Source organism: Trichechus manatus, unplaced genomic scaffold (genome assembly GCF_000243295.1).
Source record: "Trichechus manatus latirostris isolate Lorelei unplaced genomic scaffold, TriManLat1.0 scaffold00084, whole genome shotgun sequence".
In the NCBI taxonomy this organism is placed as follows: domain Eukaryota; kingdom Metazoa; phylum Chordata; class Mammalia; order Sirenia; family Trichechidae; genus Trichechus; species Trichechus manatus.
Genome location: NW_004444020.1, coordinates 330,806 through 350,732, shown reverse-complemented (window position 1 = coordinate 350,732; position 19,927 = coordinate 330,806). Strand labels below are relative to the sequence as shown.

The window sequence follows — 19,927 nt, the reverse complement described above, 5'->3', positions numbered from 1 at the left end:
TTCAGGATTCTTCTATAGAATCTTTGATCAGACTCTTCAATAGCAGTAGCCAATCACCATCCAGTTCTTCTGGTCTCATGGCAAAGAGGGCTGTTGTATATGGCGGCAATTAGCTATATATTCCATTTCCTCCTCCTGTTCCTGACTCTCCTTCTTCCTCTGTTGCTCCAGGCAAATAGAGACCAATTGTACTTTGGATGGCCACTTGCAAGCTTTTAAGACCCTAGGCTCTACGCAACAACCTAGGAGGTAGAACAGAAGCACTAAACACAGTATTAGGCCAGTTAACTGGGATGCCCCATGAAACCATAGCACATGTCTTTTAGTGAAGTTATATATATGTTCATTTGTTTTTAACTACCACTCAGGACTTTTTTTTTTTAATGAAAGCTTTGATTTCATTTTCAGTTAGAGATTTCTTACTGATTCTTTCATTGGCAGTAGGTTATTCTTTCTTAGAAAGAATTCCACCTGAGTCAACAGGAAGAAATGGTGGAGTAGCAAGTTGTAACCATAGATAGAAGTGCCTATAGAATAAAAGCCTGATTCTGTCTCCTTACTTTATAGTTACAAGTCCTTTTATATTAGTTCTAAAGAAACCTGACAAAAAAATAAGCCATTGCCTCTAAGTAAAATGGCATTTGACCTGTAAGTCAGAGGGCTGCTATAATTGCTACCTGTTAACATCAGTCCAGTTCTCTACAGTGCTAAGCATCCATGTCTCTCCAGGCTTGGGCAGGACCAGAAACCTTTTGGCATCAGATCCAGGGACACCAAATGAAGCCCCTGTTCTGAGGACCAGCCAGACCTCCACTAGACATCTGATTGAAAAGTTCTGGTTCTATAGAGATGATTTTATTATAGTGGCTCTTTTACCATCATTGACAAATATACAGGGTGCATTTTTCTTAAACTGAAAATACAGGTAGTCTTCATGAAAACGTGTTCTTTAAAAAATAAATGAATGGTATACTTAATACATTTTCTCAGTCTTTAAGACAACTTTATAAGGAAGTGCTTTTGTTATTTCCGTTTACAAATGAGTAGGTGCTCAGTAAATGAAAGTGTGCTTCCTTCCACGACAAGTCATAATGAGCTTTAGAAATACTGAACATCTGATGTGTATTTACTTCCTATGTTGTGGTCATTTATACCTCTTTCGGTTTTATTCTTTCCCTTAGCTTTTTCTTATGAGGTTGACCAATGTTAATATGCACAGACTATTTGCTTGTTTATAAGTTTTCCTTATTTTTAAGTGGCTACTCATGAAATCCAGTGTCTGGAAACCTAGAGCATCATTTTGGACCCTCTCTTTACTTCTTTCATTCAGTATATTATTTGTGACTTCACAAAAGGTGAAGCATGGGTACCTCACAAAAGAATGTGATGAAAGGTGTTAACTTAAAATAAAAGATATATAGATACAGATATCCTAGAAGCAAGAATACAGCAAGACACAGAATATGATACAGGCTTTTAACTCTTGGCTTTCTCCTTGACTTTTAATCATGAAACAGGAAATTCAGAACAAGCAGAAAGTAGGACCAAGTGATGACGCCCCTCGGAGGGGCCCAGAGTCTCTGCCTATGGGACACCACGACATCATCACGGATGTTGCCACGTTCCAGACAACACAGGGCTTCATCGTCACTGCTTCTAGAGATGGGATTGTTAAGGTCTGGAAATAAAAACTTAGTGATTTGTATTATTTGTAATAAAGCTATAAATATACTATAACTCAAGAGAAAATGTATTTCTAGAGAGCAGAAGTGAGCAGATTCATTTGTTTAATTTTCAAAATCATGTCTCTATATTACTGATTCATGATTAAATAAATTCCACCCAAGGTGGTTAAGGTAGTACTTGACTAGTATACCTGTGCATATATCTCTGTAAGATTTTATTGTATATGTCATGGAGGTGAGGAATTCAAATGCTAAGGCATATATGATCTCCAGTTACTTTGTATTGAATAAGATGGTTGGAAAGATGGTTGTAAACTATTATAATGTAAACACATTTTTGCTATTAAAAATGCTGTTCAAACCAGTCAATAAACTATATTCAAACATCTTAATTTTATTTTATTGTGCTTTAGGTAAAAGTTTATGGTGCAAATTAGTTTCTCATTCAAAAATTTATACACAGATTGTTTTGTGACATTGGTTGCAATCCCTGCAATGTGTCAGCCCTCTCCCCCTTTCCCGTTCTACCCTGGATTCTCCATGTCCATTTGTCCAGTTTAACTGTCCAGTCCTGCCCTCTTGTCTTTGATTTTGGGAAGGTGTCCATTTGGTCTCGTATACTTGACTGAACTAAGAATCATGTTCCTGACGTGTGTTATTGTTTGTTTTATAGGCCTGTCTAATCTTTGGCTGAAAAGTGGACTTCAGGAGTAGCTTCAGTTCTGAGTTAGCAGGGTGGAACCAAATGCACTACTGTTGAGTCGATTCTGACTCACTGCAACCCTGTAGGACAGAGTAGAATTGCCTCATAGGGTTTCCAAGGCTATAATCTTTACAGAAGCAGACTGCCACATCTTTCTCCCATGGAGCGGCTGGTGGGTTTGAACTGCTGACCTTGCGGTTAGCAGCCAGGTGCTTAACTACTGAGTCACCAGGGCTCCTTTAAGAATTTGTTTTGTTTTTGGTAGTGTTTTTAACAGTAAACTTTAACAGAGGGATAAACTCTGCAGCAAGCAGCATTTGTTCAGAGGCGAAGAGATGAACTGAGTCACAAGGAACCAGGAACCAGTAACAGAAGTCGACCTAATGCCCCACTCTCTGCACTCTCTGTAGTATATTCTTTCTGCTCTGCTATCCTGTCTTTCTTCCTGTATATTTTATAGTCTGCCTTATTAGTTATTTTCACTGTAGAATCGACGTCCTGTGTATCAGCTCTAGAGAAATGTCTCTCTTCTTGGCCATCATCACTGTTTTTTTATGGGCTTTACTATAAAATCTGAAACTTGGCCCATAAGCTTGCTTTTTTATTCAGTGTAGATTTTTTTTTGTTTGTTTAACACATGAAAAAGAAGGAAAAAAACAAAGGATTAAACTGTTAAAAACATGTCAGAAATTCATGTTAATTTTTAAATGACCAAAATTGATTTTTCCTATTAAGATAAAACCCATCAACGTTATGGATTAGCCTTTGTACACAGACTTAATTCTCGACATTTAATTCTTATCCACTTGCAGAAGGGTTTATTGTACTCAAAATATTTTAGTTTGAAATTAGTTACATAGGTTTGCAAAGCCAAAAACTTGGATAATCAGAGCATGGGGAAATTACTAGTTGTTTATAAAATACTCCAAATAATTAATTTTCTATAATTCACTTATGGAACGTGACAGTTTACAGTTCATATGTCTGGCTTCATGATATAATACACTTAGCGTTTAGATAAAGCATTTAGCCAAACAACAAAACTATTGGAAAACGCCAGTTGTTCATAAAGATCAAAGTTAGGAGTGACAGAATCTGACTAGGCCAGAGAGTTTAGTGGGTTGGTAGAATTTACAGATTTGTCATTGTCATGTTACATTGCTTCTACTTCCCTTAAAGTCAGTGAAGACCATATTTACAGGGTTTCTAGCTACTGAGTCGGATTTAGAGTCTGCAGGCATTGGGGAAAATTTTTTTGAAGACATAAACTGCTCTGCTGAGACTATGTTTCAGGCCTGGAGGCATTAGATAAGCTACAGGCCTGATAAATGGTGGGAAGTGCCAAGGAAAAAATGGAGTGGGCTGACTGAGATACAGTCCTTTTCTCCTTATCTTCCCACCCATTCTTGTCTCCCTAGATCCCCTCCTTTTTAAGAGGTCATTTGGTTTAATTGTTACTGAGTATTAAAATCTGATGCCATGTTGAGTTGCATGTCTTTTTGACGTCTACTTTTTTTTTTTTTTTTTAAAGTTTGATTCATAGAGATAATGGTATGCAGGAAGCATTAGTGCTTATTTGTGTGATTCTTAGTTTAAATAAGGTTTTATGTAATTTGCACTCAACCTTTAATTTTTGCTGCGTTCCACTTTTAGGAGAAAGAAGGAAATCATAGAAAATGCTCATAAAACCAAAAAAACCATACCTGTTGCTGTCGAGTCGATTCCAACTGATAGCAACCCTATAGGACAGAGAAGAACTGCCCCATAGGGTTTCCAAGGAGTGGCTGTGGATTCGAACCGCTGACCTTTTGGTTAGCAGCTAAGATCTTAACAACTGTGCCACCAGGGCTCCAAAATGCTAATATTGGGAATTTATTTTAAAAAAGGAATTTCAATTTGCAATTAGTATGCTTTAAACCCCTTACAGATTAATGATTAGAAAGCTGACCCAAAATGCTGAAATAATCTCAGTCACCAAGGGAATATTTGTTTGGTGTACTTTACTTACCAATGCAGAACAAAATAGACAAATACATTGTAAAAGTATTTCCAAAAATAAACAGAAGAAAGGGGTTTTTGCTTAAACCAAAGTTAACCAGAAAAATCCCTTTTAATTAAAATATTTCTTAAATATTATTCATCAATTTCCTGTACTTGAAATTTGAAGCACCACTTAGGAAAAATGAAGAAACCTGATGTGCTTTATTCTTCTCTGTTACCTGAGTATGAATATGTATAACGTTTAACTCTTTGGGATTCTTGCTCCTCTGAACTAATTGAGAACTATATCTATGGTGTTGCCTGAGTATGGATGGCAGAAGTGGTTAAAAGAAATACTGCCGATGGCTCTTCTTTACCAGGTTTTATGAAAGAGGCATAGAAAAGAGAAGATCGGATTGCACCTACTGGTCTTTAGTGTTGTTAATCATCTGACCATTCAAGCAGGACCTGTTCCCCAAGAGGGTGATACTCTGCCTAGCAGGGCCATTGCTACCATGTGTGGAGCCAGCTCTTAGAATTTCAGGTAAGGTCCTAATGTTGCGTCTAAATTCAGTCATGCTATGTTGGCATTTACTTGTTGAGAACATGCCCCATCGCAAGATTGAGAATTAGTTATGTGTTGTGCATGGATGTGAGGAGAGAGAGCGCTGTCAGAGAATGCTACTAGAGGCTAGGTGTTTTTGAAGACATTTCCTGCTTTAGCTCACTCTGATCTCTTCTGCATCTCTGCAGCCTTGTATGGGTTTGTAGATTAAAACAATACAATTTTCTTACCTTTTCCAAACTCAGTAAGTGTACATATAAACTCTTTTTGGAGCTCTGCTAATCCGTTTTGGTGCTGTTCACTAAAGACTAAATAGCTACCTGATGAGTAAGAGTAACTAGAGCTTCACCCATGATAAGTTGTGTCTTTGCTTGCTCGTCTAAAGAAAATATGGATTAGTGGAAAATAATAAATGACCATAATGAGAAAGAAAAAATAAAAATCCACCAAAATGGCCAGGCAGGAAGCTCTATAATGAAGAGGGAACTTCCACCTCAAAAGTGATAATTTATGTTCTGGAGGAATTAATGAGTTTCTTGGTGAGCTAAGGAGAATTTGGAGCTGGGGAAAATTACCCTCTGCTTCTCACATGTCTAAACAAACAACTGCAGAACATGTGAGGAAACTGTCAGCACAAGCCCATCCGAGGGCTGGTCAGTCCACAGAGGGACAGTGCATTTAAATGGAATAGACATAGAAGTTCATATTTTTGAAAATAGGACACAAAACAGCATCAATTTTTAGGGTAAACGTCAAAGCAGACCAAAACATTAAAAAATACCTCTGGTTAAACAGATGAACATTAAACAGTACTAAATTGAGGAAGAAGACTTGGTTTACAGAAAATGGACTGGAAAGAGACCTATAGTTAAAAAAATAGCATTGGCCCTTGTACACCATCAATGCATTTTTTAAAATTTACTTTCAAATTATATCTCCAGTAGACTTCTTTTGCTCTTCCATCTTCTAATGATAACAGTTCTTGAACATAACAGTGTCAAGAGTGCTAGAATTGTCAGGGGTGGTCAAATAAATGGGCAAGATATATCTTAATACCAATGAGTGCAAGGAGTCAGGTTACCTGATAACCTACAACCTGTGACTTGTTCAACACTCCAGAGTGGACCTCCAGATTCAGGCAGATAGCGAAATACAAAGTTGCCCAAGGTTCAGGCACTGGGCTTGGATTTAGTTATTATGTAAGTCCAAAGTCTTACCGTGCTTCCTAAAGCTAAATTGTTTGAGCACTCCCTTTATGTCATTTGGAAGCAGTTTTTATCACCTTTGTTCCATTTTTAAAGGTACGGGATATGCTTCTGGTAAAATTTTGAACAGCATCATCTTTGCCGCCTCTTGGTACTCTTGAAAGATATTTTTTATGTTGAAAGAAGTTTGCCTCCTGTAATGCACCTTTTCTGAGGGTGGCTTTATATGGTCCAGGAACAAAGCTATACAAGCAAAAGAAGAGAAACATCATAGGAGATAAATGCCATTTCAACTTCAGTAGACTATATTCATCTGTCTTCCTTCCTAAATGAATGGCTGCACCCATTGCTGTGTTGCATCCCTCCTCCATGGTCATTAAGATTGTTAAACCAAGAATTTGCACTAGCTCATATAGCAGAGGCTATAAAATGAGAAGTTTTGTCAAAGTATGTAAAAACATAAGTTCAGCAGCAGAATCTTCTCTTCATGGAACATGTTCCACCCAGATCTTCATATGGTTGGCTCCTTCTGATTATTCAGATTTAGGTTCAAATGGTCAGAGCCCGTCAAATCTCAAGTGTTCCCAATCCCAGTCCTGCTCTGTCATGAATTGAATTATGTCCCCCAGGCCATGATTCCTGGTATTCTGTGGTTTTCCTATAAATTGTAAATCCTGCCTCTATGACGTTAATGAGGGAGGATGGGCCGCAGTTGTGTTAGTAAGGCAGGACTTAGTCTACAAGATTGGATTGTATCCTGAGGCAAGGTCTTGAGATATAAAAGACAGAAGTGAGCAGTGAGACAGGGGGACCTCATACCATCAAGAAAGCAGTGCCAGGAGCAGAGCGTGTCCTTTGGACAGGGGTCCCTGCGCCGAGAAGCTCCTAGTCCGGGGGAGCACTGATGAGAAGGCTGACGGAGAGAGAAAGACTTCCCCTGGAGCTGACACCCTGAATTTGGACTTTTAGTCTACTTTGACTGTGAGGAAATAAACTTCTCTTTGTTAAAACCATCCACTTGTGGTATTTCTGTTATAGCAGCACTAGCTGACTAAGACATGCTCCTAGTCACTTAGCACAGCACATCCTTATTATCTTCATAGGACTCGGTATTGAATTTTTATTTACTTGTGAGCCACTTTATGATTTGTTCTCTACTCTTCCACCCACCCAGACAGAAAGTAAGTTTCACAAGATCTTCTCTGTTCACTACAGTAATGCCAGGATTCCAGGAGAGTGTTTAGTACATAGTAGATAATAATTATTTGTTTAATGAAAACACGAATGAATGCCACTCCTTTCCACCCTCTCTCCCTTCCGGCCATCCATCATCCATCCATCCATCCATCCGGCCATCTGTCCATCCATCCTTCCAAATGCCTACTAAATGCCTACTATGGGAGGCACTGTGTAGAGGATGTAAAGTAGAGCCCAGTCTGGCAGGCACGTAGAGTTTGATTGTGAGTAGTGAGTAACCCAGCAGTGAAAGAGAGCTAGAGTCAGACTCTGGAAGGCCTTGAGTGCCAGGTTGAGAAGTCAGGTAGTCATAGAAGTCAGTGCTGACTAGACGTTATAGAATGTCCAATAAAACCTTGTGTGATTATGGAGACGTTCTATAATCTGCACTGTCCAGTATGGCAGCCACTAACCACATGTGGCTATTGAGTACTCGAAATGTGGCCTAGTGCAACTGAGGAACTGGATTTTTAATTTCATTTAATTTTAGCTGATTTAAATTTAAATATCCACATGTAGCTAGTGGCTACTGTATTGGACAGTGCAGGAAGGAAGCCATTTTAGACAACCTCATTTTACAGGGATGTGGTGGAAGGACCATTGGGTCTGAAAACATGCTTATATTCCAGCCCCACCACTTATAGCTGAACAGCTTGCAAATCACTAGAGTGATCCTTGTTTCTTCAAGTATTAAATAACCCATCTTGTGAACAACAACTGAAGCCTCCAGCTTCTCTGTTGGTTACAGATGAGGAAATTCAGGTGCATAAAGGTGAAGGTCAGTGGCAGAGCTGGGCCTATAACCCAACTTCTCTGATACTAAGAGTCCAGTGTTACTTTCACTAAACTAAGTTTTTATTCAGGACACCATAGAGAACTATCAAGATATTTGGAGTAAGAAAGTGAAGTGGAAGGCAGGAAGACAGATGGCCTGGGGCAGTTTGGACAGTTAAGAAGGTTTAGGAGGCTGGCACATGGCAGGCTTTTCATAAATACTCATAGAATGAATGCGTGAGAGCCTGGTGGCACGAGAAGAGAGAGATTTATCAATAGTGATAAACCTCAGCAATTAGCTGAATTAAGGTCAAGGGATGATTCAAGAGAACTTCAAAATGTAGAGACAAAGAAACTGTGGCAATATTCACTATGATCCATTTCTTCACATTTGGATTTTTCTGTTTCTCCAAGCTATAAAATCTGACCTCACTCACAAACCAAGCAAACGTCAATATTTACAAAATGAGTACAGTGAAAGGTATAGAAAGAATTTAAACTATAATTGTTTTTCTCTGTCTCTCTCACACACACATTCTTTTATCTTCACCTATAAAGAGATTTAGGGGTAAAGGAGACATCAAACCAACATATGTTACATAGACCCTGAAATCTCCATGCATTACGTACTATATGTCTGGGCTTCTGAAACTTAAATCTCAGAGTTTACCCCAATTAACTTCTGCCAGTGGTATTAGGGACGTCCTAAATTGACCAACAAACTTCTCCCAGTTACCAAGAATAGCAGCCATGACTAAATTTCAGTGCAAATACAGTTTTCTCACACTCCCTGATTTTTGTTCTTCCCCATATTTTCCTTTTTTTTTTTTTGTGCTTTAAGTGAAAGTTTATAATTCAAGTTAGTCTCTCATACAAAAATTTATACATACATTGTTATGTGACTCTAGTTGCTCTCCCTATACTGTGACAGCACACTCCTCCTTTCCACCCTGGACTTCCTGTGTCCATTCAACCAGCTTCTGACCCTCTCTGCCTTCTCATCTCACCTCGGGACCGGAGCTGCCCATTTAGTCTCATGTATCTACTTCAGCTAAGAAGCACACTGTTCACGAGTATCATTTTATGTCCCATAGTCCAGTCTAATTTTTGTCTGAAGAGTTGGCCTCAGGAATGGTTTTAGTTTTGGGCTAACAGAGTCCGGAGGCCATGTGTTCCGGGGTCCCTCCAGTTTCAGTCAAACCATTAAGTCTGGTCTTTTTACTAGACTTTGAATTCTGCACACCACTTTTCTCCTGCTCCATCAGGGACTCTCTGTTGTGTTCCCTGTCAGGGCAGTCATTGGTGGTAGCCAGGCACCATCTTCTAGTCTTTGGCTGATGAAGTCTCTGGTTTATGTGGCCCTTTCTGTCTCTTGGGCTAATATACTTTCCTTGTGTCTTTGGTGTTCTTCATTCTCCTTTGCTCCAGGTGGGTTGGGACCAATTGATGCATCTTAGATGGCCGCTCGCTAGCTTTTAAGACCCCAGACACCACTCACCAAAGTGGGATGCAGAACATTTTCTTAATAAACTTTTTTATGCCAAGTGACCTAGATGTTCCCTGAAAGCATGGTTCCCAGACCCCTGCCCCTGCTACTCTGTCCCTCAAAGTTTTTGGTTGTATATTCAGGAAACTTCTTAGCTTTGGTTTAGTCCAGTTGTGCTGAGTTCCCTTGCAGTGTGTGTTGTCCTTCCCTTCATCTAAGATAATTCTTGGCTACTATCAAGTTAGTGAATACCCCTCACCCTCCCTCTCCACCCTCGTAACCATCAAGGAATGTTTTCTTCTGTGTGTAAACCTTTTGAGTTCTTATAATAGTGGTCTTATACAATATTTGTCCTTTTGCGACTGACTAAATTCACTCAGCATAATGCCTTCCAGATTCCCCCATATTTTCTAATTAATTTCAAGAATATATGCATATTATGAAGTCAAATTCTCCAAAGTCATAATCGTCTGTGTGCACAGAACATGGCTCCACTGATCATGCAGAGTGCATTCCTTTGAGTCTGAAACACAGCGTTTTTGTGGATTGAGTATATCTTATCTATACTAGTCTCTTTTTTTCCTCCCTTTCCATTGGATCTCCTTTTTTTGCTTTTTATGGCAAGTTTAGTAATCTTTGTTATCACCCTCCCTTTCGTTAAGAAAAGTTGGTAATTTGGTAACTGCTTCTATAGCATAACATTGCTATCTTTTTTTTTTTTTTGTCCTTCAGATGTTTTTATTGTCAAAAGGCTTGAGTATGTTAAATACCATATCTCTGAATTTCAATTTTTTCCCTCTGTCATGCATAGGAGTTTGTATTTGATAAACCTTTAATAAGAATCATTTGATTACTCAGTCGGGGCATCATCTAGACTTTCTCTTTCTCTTTGTCCTCCTCTGTGTTGTTCGGATACTTCTTTGCTGATTGATAACTCCAACAATAGCAGTCAGGAGAAAGAATCAGGAATGAAATACCAGTCAATTCATTTTCTAACTTGTGTCCAGTTCTAGTAAAGCCTGTATGATAAGGCAAGACGTGGCAAACTCTAGACAAAATGAGGTGGGTGGGACTAACTATAGATTTCAGTTCTCTGCGATCACAAATTCCTCTATTCATGCAGATAATCAGGAGTCGGCCGTGCTGCATGCTGCATTTACTAGTTGACTGGATGCATTGGAGTAGAAAATTCAGACACGATCGCTTCTATTTCCAGAATTCTTTTTAGCTTAATACATATCTTATGAGTCAGGAAACATACTTTGGAAAGCAGAATTACAACAGATGTATTATTCATATGGCACTGGTGACTGTGTCCATTTTTACAATTCAGTTGTTCTGGCTCTGGTCTGCCATCCGCTTTAAAGACTTGGCACAAGTGCTTCCCTGCCTGGGTAAAGCAATAACCAGGTGGCTTTCTGTCTTTTATTGTCTCTAAGCGGATGATCTAAGTGCTTACAAAGAGGCTGCCCTGCAATCTCACCCTCACTGGCCATCTGTCTCCCAGGTTGCTTGTGGTTGATTAAGTGCCTTTGATAAGTATCATCTTCTACCTGTATTTCTCAAAATCTCATAGCAAAATGATCTAATTCTTATGCAAGTCATTCTGAGGACCTGACAAGTCATCTTTATGGCCAGACCTCCCTAGCAGGCATTCTCAGCTCCCTCAGTCCTGTGTGTTCATTTCTGTCTCGCTTCTCTGAATGGCTCAAGCAGGGAGTTGCAGGAGCAGCTGTGTGGCTTGTTACCTTTTATTACAGTCTTTGGTCACTTAGAGAAGACCTGGGGAGTCCCAGCCTAACCGCGAGGGAGTTCACACACACAGTGATATGAGTTTCATGTCTTAATTCCTTGATGCCGCAGCAATTTCCTTGCACTTCACCATTCTGAATCCATAAGAGAAGCTGAGCCTCCACCGTATCTACTGTGAGATAGAGAAGGGGGGAAGAAATTCCCATGCCAAAGCTCTGTGAATCCCCTCTTCCCACTTTTATTGATCTTCAATCAGAAAGCATTGTGGGAATGGTTTCCAAAAATACCTTTTATTTATGTTGGTTGGTTCTTGCATTTGCCCTTGCAGTCATGACTGGCCACATAATTTGTGAAGCCCAGTGCAAAATGAAAATGTGGGGCCCCTAGTTCAAAAAGCAGAACAAAAGCTTTTTTCTTTCCTCTGTGGTGTCTCTCTCTCTTGACCTATCACGGAGAGTGTTTATTTGCTATTCAATATTGGTTTCCTTCAGCATGGGGACACTTGCCCGGAGTGCAGACGGTCTCAGGGGCCCTGCCCCATGACTTGGCTGTGCATTGGGGTCCACCCGCCCCCAGTCCGACACCCCTGGAGGTAGAGCCACAGATCTCTCCTCCCCACAACCCATCATCTCAACCCACAGTCAGCATTGTAACCTCGTTGCTAGGACATGCTAGGTGCCTGGATGGAGGTGGGCAAGAGGCTCACTCCTGCCTAGCCACCTGCTGAACTTGCCATGGCACCACCAGCTTAGGGTAGCACAGCTGCTGACCTGCCCTGTCCTAAGACTCTGCAGGGAGCGTGCCTGACTCCAAGCCTCCTCGTGTTTGTATCCAGGACCCCGCCAAGGCGGTAGTGGTCACTGGGTGGGCAGCCTGGGAGGGAACGGTGCCAGGAGACGGGGAGCAGTCCTCAATAATCTGTCTTGGGGGAGGCAGTGGGAGGCAGGATCAAGAGTGAACGGAGACTCCATCTCCCTCCTCCCACCCCACTCCGCACATGAGATATTGTCCCATTGGACTTTACTTACAAAACACAAAAGGTGAAATTATTAATAGCGATCGCAAAGCACCAAAAGCCCAGGTGCGGGGCCCTTCTGAACGCCTGGTTGGGCTGCGCTGGTCCCATGCCCATGAAGCTGGTCTGCTTGCAGCCCCTACCACCCCCGACTAAGCGACAGCATGGAGATACCTGCCAGCTTTAACGCGTCCTCCGTACTGAAGATGCCAGCCTCCCAGAGTCACCACGCATGGCATCGCGTCTATTTCCTCCCTCTGAGGTGCCAGACACCTGCAGCAGGGGGAGCCCTGCCCTTCTTGGACTGTTTCAGCCTTGGTTTCAGCAAGTACTTGCTGCTGGACAGTTCCCCAGCCTCAAGTCGAGGCGAGGAAAGATTCCAGGCAGAGGCTTCTCAGAGGCTCTGAGCTGGGGCTTCTGGATTGGGAGTGCCCCCTCCCCTGATCACTACCCAGAAATGTAAACAGTACACGATAAAAGTAGTCACACTGTCAAAGGTGTTTGTCTAACTATGATTTCCCGGACTGGTGTAAGCTTGATTTTAGTCAGCGGCCAGATATGTTTGTGTGTGTTACTACAGAATGATTTCCACAGAAACACACACTTTAACTGCTTGATTTTAATTGTTTTTAGTTTTTAAAGATGTGACTAATATTTCTACATGCAGGATATATTATATATATTTCTATATAGCTACAGACATATCCTGAAGTCTGATAGAAAAATAAACACCCTTGAACCCCCTTTACCCAATTTAAGTTCTAGAACACAGTACCATTCCATCTCCCCGTGTGTTCCTCCCTAATCCCCTTCCCTAACCTTCCTCTTTGAGTATTCTGAAATTTGTATGTATTTGTAGGAAAAAAAAATGTGCAGGCATTCATAGGCAATATGTGGTGTAGTTTACCCTGTTCTATAAAACCTGGCTTCATACAATATATAGTATTTTTTTATTGTTGTAAAAAAATAGAGAACACATTTGCCAGTGCAACATTTTTTTACATGTACAATTCAGTGGCACCAATTACACTAATCATGTTGAGTATATAGTCTTTTGAGACTTGCTGTTTTTCACTCTATTTTTTCTGTAAGTGTTCAATGTTGTTGCACGTAGCTTTAGTTTGTTAATTCAACTAGTGTCTTTTATTCTTTTGTGTATATACCACTATATATATATATTTTTTTGCTATTACGCATGATGCTGTTGTGGACATTCTTTTCTTTTTATTTATTTCTTTTATTGTGCTTTAGGTGAAAGTTTACAGCTCAAGTTAGTTCCTCATACAAACATTTACACACACATTGTTATGTGACCCTAATTGTGTGACAGCACACTCCTCCTTTCTTTTGTTTTATACTTGAAAAATATTTATTGATTGCTGATTGGATGGAGGCAGTCATTTTAATAATACTGGGTATTGAGTATGGGGGTGTTACTGCATGGAGCCACGGCATCAAGGTTTCAGTAATCCACTGTGAGGTGGCACTTATCCCTTCCTATTTGCCTCTTTGAGAATAGGCAAAATTGGTTTGTTAAATGGAGAAGTAGTGGGGTAATCATCCCTTTCTCTAATTAGGTCTTTTTTTTAAAAATTAAAATATTTTACTGTGTTTTCAGTGAAAGTTATGGACATTCTTGTACATTCTCTTGGGGCCCATGTGCAAACGTTTCTTCTCTAGGGTATATAGCTAGGATGAGAATTTCTGGATCATAGGATATTCATATTTCAGTTCTAGTAGATATTGCCAGAAAGTTTTCCAAAGTGGTTATAACAACAACAACAAAAAACCCCAAACTCGTTGCTGTTGAGTCAATTCCAACTCATAGTGACCCTATGGGACAGACTAGAACTGCCCCATAAGGTTTCCAAGGAGCAGCTGGTGGATTCAAACTGTTGACCTTTTGGTTAACAGCCTGAGCTCTTAAACACTGCGCCACCAGGGCTCCCAAGTGGTTTTAACAGTGGTTAAGAGCTTGGCTGTTAATGGCAGTTAGAATCCACCAGCTGCTCCGTGGAAACCCTACAGGACAGTTCTACTCTGTCCTATAGGGTTGCTATGAGTCGGAATTGACTTGATGGCAATGGGTTTTCTGAGAGTATATAAGAATTCCCGTTGTTCCACATCTCTGAGACATTTGGCATTGTCAAACATTTTAACTTTTGCTAATCTGCTGGGTATAAATGGTATCTTGTGAATTTTCCTAATTACTAATGAAGTTGAGTTTTCCATAGGTTTACAGGCCATTCAGATCTACACTTCTGTGAAATGCCTGCTCATGTCTCTTGTTTATTTTTAAAATTTTTTGGCATAAAGTTATTTATAGTATTCTTACTATCTTTTTGAATCCCTGTTCTATTCTTTTTGTTTTCCCAATACTGTTTATTTAGACCTTTTTTTTTCTCTTGCTGTAGTTGCAATTTGTCTATTTTGTTAATTTTTTTAAAAAACTAACTTCTACCTTTGTTTTTACTCTTATATCTTAATTAAAAATGTTCTATTAAGTTCTACTCTTATTATCTTCTTCCTTTTGTTTTCATTGGGTATATTATCTTTTTTTTCTTCCCTAACATTTTAAGTGCAATGCCTAGCTCATTAGCTGCTTTTTGGGTTAAAAAAATTCCTAATATAAGAATTAAGACTATAAACATTCCTAAATTAAGACTTTTGGTGCATCCCATAAGTTTTGGTATGCAGCATTTTCATTATTTTACAGTTCTAACTGTTTTTAAGTTTTTGTAATGATTTTTTTGTCCAATTAATTATTTAGAAAAATATTTTCGATTTGCAAATGTATGGGCTTTAAAACTATTGTTAATAATTTCTAACATAATTGCACTGTGGTCAGTTAATGTGCTGTGATGACATCAAGTTTTAGAGATTTGTTGACACTTGCTTTATAAGTTAAAAACTGCGCAATGAACACATGTAAACTCTTGACCTTGATTCAGTGGTTGTTAATGTTCTATACTTTCTTCAGAAGGATTTCTAATTTTTCTGTGCAGGGTTCTAGATATGAGTATTAAATCAAGTTTGCTATTTATTTAAATTTTTTTTATCTTTACTAATTTTTTGTCTGCTTGACCTATCAATAATCAAACTGGTGTATTGAAATCTCCAACACTAATGATGACTCAATGGCAATTTCTCCTTGTAGGTTTTCCATTTTCACTTTCTATATTTTAAAGCTATTTTATTGCCCTCTTACAAATTCAGAATTGTTATATCTTCCTCACAAATTTAATACTTTGTACTCATGTACTGACCCTCTTTACATCTAAAAAATGGCTTTTTTTTTAAAATGCCTTTGTTAAAGTATATTGTATTTGATATTAATATATCCATTGCTGTTGAGTCAATCCCCACTCATAGTCCTCACAGGGTTTTCAAGGCTGTAAATCTCTATGGAAGCAGACTCCCACATCTTTCTCCTGTGGAGCCGCTGGTGGTTTCGAACTGCTGACCTTTCAGTTAGCAGTAGATCCCTTTAACTACCAGGGCTGCTAATTAGCTGTCCCAATTTTCTTTTCTAATGTTTGCCTGGTGTATCTTTTCCATCACTTTACTTTCAGCCTTCCCATTTCCTAATGTTGTGGATGTGTCTCTTGAAAACATTTAATACTGGATTTTGTTTTCTTTTTAAAATCAAGTCCATCAATCTCTGATTGTAACTGCCATGTTTAGTGTATGTATTTTTATTGTGATTATCAATATATTTAAATGAATTTGATTCTGTGTCTTATTTTGTGCCTTCTATTTGGTGTTCTATACCTTTTTTCCTTTCTGGCCTTTTTATTTAAAAATATTTATTGTGTTGTGTTTGTTTTTATTTTCCCTTTTGGTAGTTAGCTACTTTATATTTTTCTTTTTAATGTACGCCCTTGAAATTTCTAATACATTTATCAATACTGTATTTTTACACAAATAACTCACGCCTTCTACATTTGTTTGCCAACCACTCCTATCCCCAAGTGATGTATCTTCGTAAGTACCTCTATGCCAATTTTTTTACATTTGTCCAGCTTTCCTGTTCCCTCCTGCCTTCTTATCCTTGCCCCTGTGCTAGTGTGCCCATTTAGTCTCCTATACATGATTGAGCTACGTGTATTATTGTTCATTTTATGGGCCTGTATAATCTTTGGCTGAGGGGTGAACCTCAGGAGTGACTTCAATACTGAGTTAAAAGGGCGTCCAGGGCCCATGCTCTTGGGTTTCTTCAGTCTCTGGTAGACCAGAAAGTCCGGTCTTTTTTTATGAGTTTGAATTTTGTTCTACATTTTTCTCCAGTTCTGTCCAGAACCCTCTATTTTGATCCCTGTCGGAGCAGTAGGTGGTGGTAGCTGGCCATCATCTAATTGTGCTGGACTTAGTCTGGTGTAGGTCGTGGTAGTTGTTGTCCATTAGTCCTTTGGACTTATCTTTCCCTTGTGTCTTTGGTTTTCTTCATTCTCCCTTGCTCCAGATGGAGTGGGACCAGCGGAGTATCTTAGATGGCCACTCACAAGCTTTTAAGACCCCACATGCTACTCACCAAAGTAGGATGTAAAACATTTTCTTTATAAACTATGTTATGCTAATTGAGCTAGATGTCCCCTGAGACCATGGTCTCTGTTGAGCATCTTTTAATGTGCTTATTGGCCATATGTATATCTTCTTTGGAGAAATGCCTGTTTGAGTTTTTTGCCCGTTTTTAATTGGGTTGATTTTTGTTGTTGTTGTTGAATTGTAGGAGTTCTTCATATATTCTGGATGTTAAGCCCTTATTAGATATAAAATTTTCAAATATTTTCTCCCATTCCATAGGTTGTCTTTTCACTTTCTTGATAATGTCCTTTGATAAACAAAAGTTTTTAATTTTTAATTGTGATGAAGTCCAGTATATCTATTTTTTCTTCTGTTGCTCACACTTTTTGTGTGGTATAGGAATCCATTGCCAAATACAAGGTCCTGAAGATTTATCGCTGTATTGTCTTCTAATAGTTTTATGGTTTTAGCTCTTATATCTAGGTCATTGATACATTTTGAGTTAATTTTCATATATGATATGAGGTATGAGTCCAAATTTATTCTTCTGCATGTGGAAATCTAGTTATCTCAGCATCATTTGCTGAAGAAACTATTCTTTTTCCATTAAATGAACAAGGCACCTTTGTCGAAAATCAATTGGTTTTATTTCCGGTTTGTCAATCCTATTCCGTTGGTCTATACATCTATCCTTATACCAGTACCACATTGTTTTGATTACTGTAGCTCTGTAGTGTTTTGAAATTGGAAAGTATGAGTATGCCTACTTTGTTCTTCTTTTTCAAGATTGCTTTGGCTATTCAGGGCCCCTTGCAATTCTGTATGAATTTGAGGACCAGTTTTTCCATTTCTGCAAAAAAGGGTGTTACAATTTTGATAGGGATTGTGTTGAATCTGTGAACAATATTTAAATCTTCCAGTACATGAACATGGAATGTCTTTCCATTTAAGTCTTCTTTAATTTCTTTCAGTAATGTTTTATAGTTTTCAGTGAACAAGTCTTTCTCCTCCCTGCTTAAATTTATTCCTAGGTCTTTTATTCATGTAGATGCTATTATAAATGGAATTGCTTTCTTAGTTTCCTTTTCAGATTATTCATTGCTTGTGTATAGAAACACAACTGATTTTTGTGTGTTCATCTTGTACTGTTCAACTTTGCTAAGTTCAATTATTAACTCTAGTAGCTTTCTTGTGGATTCTTTGGGATTTTCTGTAGGTATAGGATCATGTCATCTGGGAATAGAGATAGTTTTATTTCTTCTTTTCTAATTTGGATGCCTTTTATTTCTTTTTCTTGCCTAGTTGCTCTGTCTAGAACTTCCAGCACAATGCTGAATAGCAGTAGTGAAAGCAGGCATCCTTGTCTTGTTCTTGATCTTAGGGGAAAAGCTTTCAGTCTTTCTCCATTGAGTATGATGTTCCAAAACAAAAAACCAAACCCAGTGCCATAGAGTTGATTCTGGCTCATGGTGACCCTTGTGTTTCAGACTAGAACTGTGTTCCATATGGTTTTCTAGGCTATGACCTTTCAGAAGCAGTAGCTGTGGGTTTTTTTGTAAATATCCTTTATCATACTGAAGAATTTTCCTTCTATTCCTACTTTGCTGAGTGTTTTTATCATGAAATGGTTCTGGATTTTGTCAAATGTCTTTTCTGTGTCAAATGAGATAACCGTGTGTTTTTTCCCCCTACAGTCTATCAATGTGGTGTATTACTTTGATTGATTTTCTTATGTTGAACCACTCTTGCATTCCTGGGATAAATCACACTTGGTCATGGTGTATAATCCTTTTAATATGCGGTTGGGTACAGTTTTCTAGTATTTTGTTGAGGATTTTTGCATCTATATTCATAAGGGATATTGGTCTGTAATTTTCTTTTCTTGTGGTGTCTTTATCTGGCTTTGGTATCAGGTAATGCTGGCCTCATAGAATGACTTAGGAAGTGTTCTCCTGTTTTTTGGAAGAGTTTGAGAAGGAATGGTGTTAATTCTCTTTAAATGTTTGGTAGACTTTACCAGTGAAGTCATCTGATCCTGGACTTTTCTCTGTTTGGGGGTGGGGGTTGTTCAATGTCTTTTCTCACATTTAACTAATTAATCAATCAAATATTTATCAACATTTATACTCTTGGTACAACAGTTTTCTTCTGTTAAAACTACCAGGTAACAAATGTTTTCTTTCCATAGCTTTGTTAACAAGTACAGCTTTTTTGTAATTGCACAAATTAGATGTTACTATTATTTAAAAAGACAACATTTGTTTAGATTTGCCTAAATATTTACAAATTTTATCAGTCATCATTGCTTAGTGCACCTCAGCTTCCTTCTGTGGTCTTCTTATTTTCCTTAAAGTATATACTGTAGACTTTTTTTTTTTAGTAAAGATGTTTTTATGCTGAACTATTATTTTTTGCTTACCTGATTAGTCTTTGTTTTACCATTATTTTTGAAAGGCAGTTTTTTCTGAGCACACAATTTTAAGTTGACAGAAAGGTCAACTTTGAAGGTACTCACTAGCTTTGTGGTTCCCACTGCTGCTATTAGTAATTCAGCTGCCAGTCTAGTTATAGTTTCTTTGTAGATGATCTGCTTTTTCCTTTTGGCTGCCCTCTTTGTCTTGGTGTTCTGCATTTCTCTACACTATGTCTAACTGTTGCTTTCTTTTATTTATCCTGCCTGTTATATCTTGTGCTTTCTTCACCTGTGAACTCATGTCTTTTATAAGTTCTGGAAAATTATCATCCCTTTATCTCTTTGAATATTTCCTCTCATTCATTATTTCTATTTTATCTTTCTAGAATCTGATTAGATATAGGTCAGACATTTTTGTTCTGTTCTGTCTCTGAACCTCTTATATTTATCATTTATGCATTCTGAGTAATTTCCTCAGCTTTATTTTCCAGTTCACTATGTTCGTCTCAGATGTGTCTATTATTCTGTTTAACCCATCCAGTAAGTTTTACCAAGTTAATTTTCAATCTGAAAATTGTTAAATTCACAG

The 19,927-nt window shown here is 38.5% G+C and overlaps 2 protein-coding genes across 4 annotated transcripts in view; one reads left to right on the top strand and one right to left on the bottom strand.

The window, feature by feature from the left end:
• Nucleotides 1–2,014, top strand: part of PIK3R4 (phosphoinositide-3-kinase regulatory subunit 4) — an 84,961-nt gene extending 82,947 nt beyond the window's left edge. For all 3 annotated transcript variants that reach the window (XM_023735939.1, XM_004381391.2, XM_023735940.1), the window contains one exon: nt 1,518–2,014. In XM_023735939.1, coding sequence (XP_023591707.1) covers nt 1,518–1,688 — 171 coding nt within the window. In that variant the 3' untranslated portion in view covers nt 1,689–2,014. The remainder of the gene's footprint in view (nt 1–1,517) is intronic.
• Nucleotides 2,015–4,229: 2,215 nt separating this feature from the next.
• The window catches only part of COL6A6 (collagen type VI alpha 6 chain), a 125,039-nt gene continuing 109,341 nt past the window's right edge, over nt 4,230–19,927 (bottom strand). Inside the window, exon 35 of the mRNA XM_012556973.2 lies at nt 4,230–6,381. Coding sequence (XP_012412427.1) covers nt 6,192–6,381 — 190 coding nt within the window. The 3' untranslated portion in view covers nt 4,230–6,191. The remainder of the gene's footprint in view (nt 6,382–19,927) is intronic.